The 9,596-nt window shown below is 34.7% G+C and overlaps 2 protein-coding genes across 2 annotated transcripts; both read right to left on the minus strand.

Annotated features, from left to right (window-relative positions):
- Window positions 1-551: 551 nt before the first annotated feature.
- Window positions 552-1,649, minus strand: LOC111403633. Its single transcript, XM_023032212.1, has 3 exons — window positions 1,242-1,649; window positions 883-1,129; window positions 552-788 (listed from the first exon to the last, which is right to left on the minus strand). The coding sequence occupies exons 1-3, from the start codon at window positions 1,512-1,514 to the stop codon at window positions 769-771; spliced, it is 540 nt and encodes a 179-aa protein (XP_022887980.1). The 5' UTR covers window positions 1,515-1,649; the 3' UTR covers window positions 552-768.
- Window positions 1,650-3,923: 2,274 nt separating this feature from the next.
- LOC111403632 (3-ketoacyl-CoA thiolase 2, peroxisomal-like) lies at window positions 3,924-9,170 on the minus strand. Its single transcript, XM_023032211.1, has 14 exons — window positions 8,915-9,170; window positions 7,655-7,731; window positions 7,452-7,536; window positions 7,051-7,177; window positions 6,542-6,640; window positions 6,393-6,460; window positions 6,200-6,307; window positions 6,042-6,119; window positions 5,832-5,964; window positions 5,627-5,723; window positions 4,862-4,985; window positions 4,673-4,781; window positions 4,498-4,581; window positions 3,924-4,216 (listed from the first exon to the last, which is right to left on the minus strand). Exons 1-14 carry the CDS (start codon window positions 9,002-9,004, stop codon window positions 4,128-4,130), a joined length of 1,368 nt encoding a protein of 455 aa, XP_022887979.1. The 5' UTR covers window positions 9,005-9,170; the 3' UTR covers window positions 3,924-4,127.
- Window positions 9,171-9,596: the final 426 nt, after the last annotated feature.

Here is a 9,596-nt window from a genome sequence, read left to right on the forward strand (position 1 = left end):
CGTCATCCTCTTAAATTTGGATCTTCATGGGCTTCACAAGCCCAGATTTTTAGGGCCCATAGACCTGGTGCATATGCACGTGTGCAACTGTAGCGTAGAAATTACGAACTTTGTTTTGGGCTTCACGAGATGGGCCTTTTATTCAATTGGGCTAACTAAAATATAGAATTGAATTTTTGAAATGCAAAATTAATACACGTCAAGTTTAAGGAAGTGATACCGTGTGACGATATTTTTGAGTTTTCATGCTTGCTCTCTTTCTAGTCGAGCATATCAAACATCCATTATACAAGTAATTTGAGGTTTTCTTGACATTTTTGAAATTTTAGTGTGGAGATGATTTGTGTCATCGACTCGTTTATCTAATTTGATTGATAGAATCATATGACATTGGATTATTAATTAAGAGTATCACATGTTATCAACTAGTGTTCGAAATGTGTAGTATTATATTTTATTGAAATTATATATACATTATTTTTAACTTATATTTCTTATTTAAATTTTTTTAGTACCATCTCATTCACCTTATAAGAAAATTCCATCACAAGCATTCGTAAAATCTACAATGTCACAAATTCCTTCGATTTTCCATCAATAAAATCATAAGCACAAGAATGGATGTATAATCTTTGAATTTACATCAAATTCTCTGTTTTTGATAAAGTCAAAATTTCATTCGGCCATAACTCAGATACATTTCGAACATCCTTGTTGACCAATCTCGAGGAACAATCTACAATTAGCGACTTCATCTGAATCCAATCTTCATAGTTCTAGCACGACGACTGTCCAACACGAAAACATATTCACGATGTAAATCATCTATTAGAGCTGTATATCTAAGCATAAATAAAGATGATGAAAAGGACTGGATCTTACATTCAGAATCCGTCGTGATCCAGTTTCCAGTTGTACCAACACACTCATCTCTAACATGTAGAGGAGTAGAGTTCACTGAAGGTGCATTCTTGATTTGTTCATGATTTAAAGATGAAGCCAGTGAAATGGTAGAAATGGTAGAACAACTCTCTACATCCCATCTAAAACTGATCTTTGGAGTGTCATTGCTACATTGACTGTCATCCGGCACTGCCTTTAAAGTGGATCTATTTCGAAACTGCAAGACCTGAAATCACAACATTTTGATGTAGAAATTTTAACATCGTTAATTGCGGTTAATATACACTAGAGACGAGGTGGGGTCTGTAGCTCAGAGAATTAGAGTACGTGGATCTCACCTTTCTACCAATGTACTTTCCTCCCTTCTCAGATTTGGTAGCAGCAGCAGCAGCAGCCCATCTCATTAGCTCTTTCATCCGGGATACGGCTCTGCTTTTATCGCCCATGGCTCTATCTTTCTTCTCTACATTAGAGCATTGATCATTGTTGTTTATGGATAACGATTGCGCCGATTCAGTGATTGGCAAAACCTTATTTCCTGCAAGAGCAGTTGGATCTTGCTTGTGAGTAATGCTTAATTCATGAACAATATCTTCACTTTTCATCTTCATTGAATAAATCCAATGTTTGTATCCTTAATGTGAAAGCAAGAAACTAATATAGTACATGAAAAACAAATGAATTCAACAATGTATGACAAATACAAACTATTTTGAAGAGCTATTGGAGGAACTTATATGCAAATGAGTTAGGAGATTTGTCATCTTTGAATTATTTGATAGAAAAATAAATAAATAAATAAAATTGAAAGATAGGTCACTTGCATGTTAGTGTTGATATTTTTATTGGTTAAGAATATAAACAGTGAAGAGAAAATGTGTGAAAATATTAGTCAAATTGGACTGCACACAAGAAATCTATCTGTGCTGTCTGTATTTCCCAAATATTCTTTCTGTTTGGGTTCAATTTGGGGCTTTGTGCAGATGTAGACAAGGATAAGTGAATTTAAGCATATGGGAAGACAACTGGGCAGTTAGTGGGGGCTGGTTGGCTTGTGATTCTGAGGACAGATGGATTTATTAATGTAAGTGGATCATGTGGTCTACATCAAACCTATGTTTGAGACCCATTTTTAGAATAAATTTTGTAAAAAGATTTTTCGAAAAAATATATGATTGAAAAAAAGAAAAAAATTTGAATTTACATGTAAAATTATTTTATTGAAAAAATATGTGTGACTGAAAATATATTTAAAAAATAATAAATTTTAAATAATGAGACTCAAACATGAGTTTAATTATTATAAATGGTTTTTGATTGAGTGTTTGATCGAATAGTATTTTAGCAAAATGTTGAACAAGTTGATTAATCACGTATTTAAATACTTCGTTCAACAAGTTTGTCCTCCAAAAATATAGAAGTGATAATTTGGTCCTCCAACTATTCAATAGGAGCAAGTTGCTCCTCCGACTATTTTTGTCCTCCAAGTACATTGAAGTGATATTTGGTCCTCCAACTATTAACTACGAGCTTGTTGGTCCTCCAGTTATGATGAAAGAGCAAGTTCATCCTCCACAAGCGGTAATTGTTAGTAAAATCGTCATAATATACTATTATTAAACTAAATGTGATGATAGAATAGCAAATCGAAATCTATGTGAAAATAGTGTCATTAAAATAGATTCTCACTTATCATAAGTATTTAGGTTTCTTTGAGTGTATGTCTATCAAGATACAACGGAAAAATCAATAGAAATTGAGCATATTTCTAAACTGACAAACTAGATCACCATGACTTGGATTTGGAAATTGGAAATTTCATATAGATGGAGAAGATAATATTTTTACCAAAAAATGAGAGTTAATTTTGTGTTGGGAAAATAGATCGTCCTTTATTATAAGCTCGACTCCATGGGTGGTGCATTCAATTCATTTCTACCATTAAAATGGGTATAAGCACTGGAGTTCACTTTACCATGGGATCAATTTATGTTTGGCATTCGTGTCCACAAGTCGCGGTCATACAAGTGTTAATCTGATCTGTGATTTGAACCTAGGTGCATTGCGTTTTCATTTTTCCTGGGTGGGATAAAATACAATTATTTTTCTTCGAACACAAGCCTATTCCATTGAGTATATTTTAAATTCCAATTTCTCATTCGCCCTAGTATCATTTTTGACAAATAAATATATAATTTTGATGTTCTCAAGATGAGAACACGAATGCACTTAAACCTTTCAAAACAAAAGAATGGATCCCACTCAAAAACATGCCAAAACAGTCCCATATTCAACACCATTTTCCAACAGTTATTTAGTCTGCTAACTTATCTGTAAGAGCACGTTAATTCACAAATGGGCTGAAAGAGCAAGTTTGTCCTCCGACTATCTACCTGCTGAAGTTGACCCATTGAGGGATCAATGCTAGCAGTACAGTATCTTGAAGACCAAAGCGAGTATAGTGATATTGGCAGTGCCGTCCGCTCAGCCGTGCCACATTCTATTGTGCTAGGCGATTATATAATTGAAAAGAATAATGCTATCAACACTAGTGATATTAGAACACCAGTCCATGTAACATTATGTGATAGATTCAATTAAATAACACTGATAGGGTATCAGGTGCAAGGCACAGGTGGAAATGAAGGTACCAATGGTTAAGCACCTTTGTGTTTCAGATGATTGGCTCAATGGAGTCAAGAGCTGAGCTAAGAGCTGGAAGGTCAAGAGTCCTGGCAAGGCATTGGCACCCGACCGGGTCCTGACTACCCCTTTGTCATCTTGGGGTGAAAATTTGTTGGGCTCACAAGATGATGAATACAGCTATGATGTGGATGACAACAATGAAACGGACATGAATATATTAAGCAATGCTGGGGACCAAGACCTTTGGAACAAACACACAATTGATCAATAGTGAAGATTTTTTAAGTTCTGTCATCTTGGTCTTTACCGTCCAGTTCTATTTATCAAACATGTTCTACGGCAACATCCGGCGACATATTATCCTATCCAAAGAGTCAAGAGAAACCCAATATATGTATTGCTTTTGCTGTTAAAGAAAAATCCCATTTGACAGGAAAATGATGGACCGTAATGATCTGGAATCAGTTTAGCACTATAAATTACACCTTATTTTGTTTGCCCCAAATTATCTCCAATAATGATTCACCCATTGATTATCATTTGATAAATAAACGTGCCGACATAGCATCCTTCGACAACTAATTGTTTGTAGTAACCATGCTCACATTGCACAGATCATCCACACAATCCCCTCTTTCCAAAACCGCGGCTGCACCCATACCCGATCCTGCAATCCAACATACATGAAAATGTCAATATACTGGACTGGACGGCATTGGATAGGATTAAAGAAGGAAAAGAAGTTCAAATTTTTCTGTTGTACTGCATACTACCGTCCAACAATATGTACCAAAAAGAACAGATACCAGAGTCAACGGTACCTGTATTTGGATCCACCCTCTTTTATTTCTATTGATTTTGCATCTTTTTTATTTATTTTATTTTCGTTATAGCAAAATAAGCCCCCTTGTTTTGGAAATTTAATTCAGCCCATTGAAAAGGAGATACCTATGCACATGGATATCACGCCAAATCGACAATCCTTGCCACGGCGCTTCATCTCATTCAGTAAAGTTGCCACACAACGGGCTCCTGAAATAGAAGAAAGGCTCTGATTCAATAAGACGACTCAGTTCAATGCGATCTCAGAACAATTGGAATGTAGGGACTAACTGCTGGTTACCTGTAGCCCCTAAGGGGTGGCCAAGGGCAATTGCTCCACCATTTACGTTAACTTTTTCAGAATCGAGGTTTAATTTTTTACAGCAATACACAAACTGGGAAGCAAATGCCTACAAGTTGACATGGGTGTATATCAATAAATTTGTTCAAACCACTAGAACTCCTTAATATTATCAGCAAGGGAAAGAACCTCATTTATCTCAAACAAGTCAATGTCATCGAGTTCAAGACCCGCGGACTTCACTGCAGCTGGAATTGCAACAGCTGGGCCAACTCCCATGACTGCAGGATCTACTCCCACTGCAGAAAAACTCCTACAAGAGAAGAACAAGATAGTTCTTGAGAACAACATGGCGAGCTCGAACTACAAAGTAAAATCTAAACTCAATTAAATATTGTTGATGATGCATATTCCATGTTCAGAATCATATGTGCCCAGTAACAATGTTTATGAACATTTGCTACAAATCATAAGCAGTTTGAACGTAAAAATTCTGCTGTTGCGAAGAAAATACTCCATTAAAGATTTAATGAAATAACACAGTGGTGATGGAGATCCAGTAGAAAGCCCGTGGGATGGGAAGGGACGACCTCACACCAATTATGATAAAGAAAATTCAAAGTAGAATAATATTTAATATAAAGTTGAAATGCATATTAATTAAAAAAAACAAAAAACAAATTGAACCCTAAGATAGATTAAATTCCATTTGATACTTTGTTGAGCCACCTCAAGTAAAAGCTTAAGTTGTTAGAAAGAGGAGGCATTGCTATATAAACTGGACTTACATGCTTCACTTTAACAAATAGCCAGTACATATGATCTTCTAGTCGACTACAATGTCTCTTAGAAGTAATGAACATAAACTTTATGGTTACGAACCCAACCAAGCATTAGCACATATGATTTCCATGCTTTAATGCAAAAAATATATTGGTTTTCAGGATATTTTACCTGAATACGCCAAGAATTGGAAGTCCCTTCTTCATAGCCAGACTTCTCTTCATGAGAAGAACTGCTCCAGCACCATCGCTCACCTGACTAGCATTCCCTGAGAAGTCATATGTCCACATTATGTTTAAAAATCATCTAAGGTAGCATTGTATTGATCAAGAAGTGATCCACCAAATAATTTTACTTGTTGCAACTATTTCATTACCAGCAGTTGTGCTCCCATTCTTATTGAATGCAGGCTTCAACTTTGCCAGATCTGTCAGATTTGTGTTTGGTCGAATGCCATCATCCACAGATATAATAACAGGCTTCTCCTCTCCAGTTCTAGGGTCCACAATCTTTGAAGTAGAGCCAACAGTTAATAAACTAATTAAGATTCAGAAATATATTCACAAATGCAAAAGAATATGTTTACCTTAGTAGAAACAGGAATAATTTCATCTTTGAATTTTCCAGATGCAGTTGCTGCTGCAGCACGCTTATGAGACATTACCTACAGATGCATGGGTAACAATTGCATTAATTTGCATAAGATTTATATGTCCTCAGACAATTAAAATGTAGCAGACTTACAGCAGCCTGGTCTTGTTCTTGTCGAGTCACACCAAAACGTTCTGCCACGTTTTCAGAAGTAATGCCCATCGGAAGCAGACAGTCACGAGCTTGAGCAAAACTGTTTACCTGTTAATGGCATATGTCAAGATGAAGCATAAATTCTAAGATGTAATAGTCTTTTGAAAGAAAGAATATTCAAATTTTAACATACTCTTGGGTTAACTTTTTGAATCCTTTCGATATTATCAACTGTCATCACCTCCAGTCCAGCCCCAATGCCTGTAAATAAAATATTAAAGATAAAAAGGGAAGGTGGAAAAGTCACTTCACTATGCATTTTTTATTTAATTTCTCATTTACCAATATCATAGAATCCGGCTTTTATGAAGGCAGCTACATCAGCAACAGCCTGGAGGCCAGATGAGCATTGTCTGTTGACCGTTCTGATGGGCACAGTATCTGAGAAAGTTACACAATAAAAAGATTAGTGAAGGAGGCAGATTTAGTTTGAAAGGAAAAAAAATAACTACCAAGATCCCAGTTAATTGGATCAAATTTGTCTTTTGAGATAATTACTGCAGTTTTGATAGTCAATGTAATATTTATTTGTTTATAAATCTTAACAACCAAATCAAAACAAGATTAGTCAATGTGAACGATCACCATGTTTGAATACTTCACTGTCAGCATCTGAGTGCCCACATAAATATTCCAGGTAGTAAATAATTAGATTATTCATACATGAATATTAAAGCCCAAAGTAATTAAGAATTACGCATGAAATGCATCAGCGGTGCAGCAGAAGAAACGAAAATAGGGTGGGATTTTTGGAATGAAAAACAAGTAAAAATAAGGAAAAGAAAGAATACCAGGAAAACCAGCATATAATGCAGCCATTCTGCACTCAATTGCTCTCTGTGAACCTGGAGCCAAAACTGTTCCAACAATTATATCTCCCACTTCGGCTGGATTTAGATTTGTTCGCTCTACCAATGCCTTCAATCAATAGCAATACGAAATCATATAGAACTTCAATTAGCTTTGTATGGAAAGAAAAAAAATAAATAAATAAAGTTTAAAAGCAAGATCGACATATAAGAGAAACTTCAATCCTGGCCCTTCTATCTAAAAGTCAACTTTCTCATTGCAACTTTGGAAAACTAAAATATTCAACAGGAAAGACTATTCTCGTGAACTCAAAATACATACAAAGCAAGATTCAGACCTACCATGTCCCTGTAAGTGGTTGTAATTGAGGGTAATAACTAACCTTTAGTACAGTAGCAAGTAAATCGTCTGGAAGAGTATCCTTGAAACCCCCGCGTTTTGATTTGCAAATAGCAGTTCTATATGCACTGTTTAACATGATATATGTAGAGGAGCAATCAGTGGTCGGAGAGCCAATTTACAGAAATTCAGACTAGTTACTTTAAGCAAGAAGATAACCGACTGATTTAAATTGAAGTAACTTACGCGACAATGACAACATCATCTCCAAAAGAAGCTGTTCTATGATATGCAGCACTATCTCCAGCCAAACATATTGAACGCTGCCAAAGAAAATAGAACGAAAGATGCTGGATATTTAAAAGGAACATATAATTCTTCTTATCACTGATGTCCAATTTAATGTCAATTTTGTACAAATACAAGTTGTTGCTTACTTCATTTCATTTACGTCGTTAGATAAGTGAATGGCAACTATGATTGTGTGCGGAGATAAAATCACCTTAAAGAAACAACTAATTTGTACCTCAATCTTGGCTATGCTTACAAGATTTTGGCAACCTTGTTTATGGGATTACTGAAACATTGTTTCTGATGTTTAAAATCAATAAAAACAACTAACAACCCAAAAGTAAGATGACTAAAATTTGTATGGTTTGGCGAACAAGTTACAATACATTTAATCGAACTCTACAAACTATGGGTTCCATGACGACAATTTGGCGACTCAAAAGCAATCAGGTAGTTAAACTATTGCTTTTACATGTTCACTTTCAAATTCATAAATTGCATCAAAAGTCTATGTGTCACAGTTTATTTTACATCCAAATAACCATAACTTGTTCATGTAAACTATCAGTAGGTTTTCCAGTAATTGCATATCCAATACATGCAAGGCAGACAACTACTATATATTTTTAAGACTTTCTTATCTGTTGACCAATTTTGACGGCTATATTTTACATAGATTTCATTACTAAAATCAATCTAATAATAATAGTTGATGTGAGTTACGTAGATGATTTTGTTCCTAAGGAAGTAAATTCTATAAAAAACCATATAAAAATAATAAAACAATTATCTCCAAGCAGAGCAAGTACTACTTTACAATTACAATTTATGCATTCCCTAAAGTTTGGAATATTTCTTGCATATATAAATGGTAATTGCAACTTATGACAAAACTTTTTTAATTCAAACATAACAAATAAGAAAAAAATTCCCAAATCTGTCTTATTTACAACAAGCAAATTTCTTCTTGCTTGGGAAATGGCAAAATTGAATCTTTGACAGTAAAAGATTAACATTTTCTTTCTTAAATAAACTAATGTACCAAACATGTCTTCAAATTGACAGTTATACTCAAACCCTTGCGATTAGAAAATTTTGAAGCAGCGCATACAGTTAACACTCAGTGACACAGAGAATTAGCAATAGAGTATTTAATGCACAATTAAATGCAATTCAATCTATGGGATAAGTAATATTAATCAAGAAAAGACTTACAGAAAGAGTAGATTGAGAGGTCTGTTGATGAAAAGGAGTGGGTTGTAAGTGTTCCAGCAGAATTCTCTGTCTGTTAATGGCTTTCTCCATTTTTCTCTCTGTATCTCTATCTCTAAATTTCAACACAATTATGGGTTTCAGGTTTTTATGTAAACTACAACTAGGATGAACATATAAAGGGAAGATGAGGAAATTTATGGTGAATGAACACGAAAAATCCTAGTGTGAAAACGTGGTCTTTGTACAGTATTATAATTATTTGCCTTGAAAGTTGAAGGAACTTGTTTGCCTCTTGTTGGAAGAGTTGTAGTCGGGTCTCCAACCTTTTTAAGAAGTGCAGAAATATCCCAAATCTTTTATTTTGACTCCGTCGTTCTATTAAGAAAAATTTGTCAAAAAACTTTTGAATGATTTGATCCAAAAATATTCTATTTAGTGCATAAACCATGGGAAAAATTGTCTAATATCAATAAAACATTACAAGAAAAGTGAGCGATTTCAACAAAACGTTGAAATGATGGTGCAAAATAAAAAGTTTGAGATCTTTCAGCACTTTTAAAAAACGTTTGAGGACTTCACTGCAATTTTCCCTTTTCTTTTTCTTTTTTATTTCCAGTCGTCCAGATTTGGACTTCAACCACGTTTCCACAATGTGCACCATTAACGTTGCAGAAAATTACAC

This window comes from Olea europaea, chromosome 11, assembly GCF_002742605.1.
Source record: "Olea europaea var. sylvestris chromosome 11, O_europaea_v1, whole genome shotgun sequence".
Taxonomy (NCBI): Eukaryota; Viridiplantae; Streptophyta; class Magnoliopsida; order Lamiales; family Oleaceae; genus Olea; species Olea europaea.

Excerpts from the sequence above, each read along its gene's own strand:
- LOC111403633 (XM_023032212.1), bottom strand. The coding sequence starts at position 1,514 with ATGAAGATGAAAAGTGAAGATATTGTTCATGAATTAAGCATTACTCAC. Across the intron at positions 1,130-1,241 it reads GAAAGTACATTGGTAGAAAG|GTCTTGCAGTTTCGAAATAG; the intron begins GTGAGATCCACG and ends TTGTGATTTCAG. Across the intron at positions 789-882 it reads GATCACGACGGATTCTGAAT|TCGTCGTGCTAGAACTATGA; the intron begins GTAAGATCCAGT and ends CGTGTTGGACAG.
- LOC111403632 (XM_023032211.1), bottom strand. The coding sequence starts at position 9,004 with ATGGAGAAAGCCATTAACAGACAGAGAATTCTGCTGGAACACTTACAA. Across the intron at positions 6,461-6,541 it reads AGCCGGATTCTATGATATTG|GCATTGGGGCTGGACTGGAG; the intron begins GTAAATGAGAAA and ends TTTTATTTACAG. Across the intron at positions 6,308-6,392 it reads TTCAAAAAGTTAACCCAAGA|GTAAACAGTTTTGCTCAAGC; the intron begins GTATGTTAAAAT and ends TGCCATTAACAG.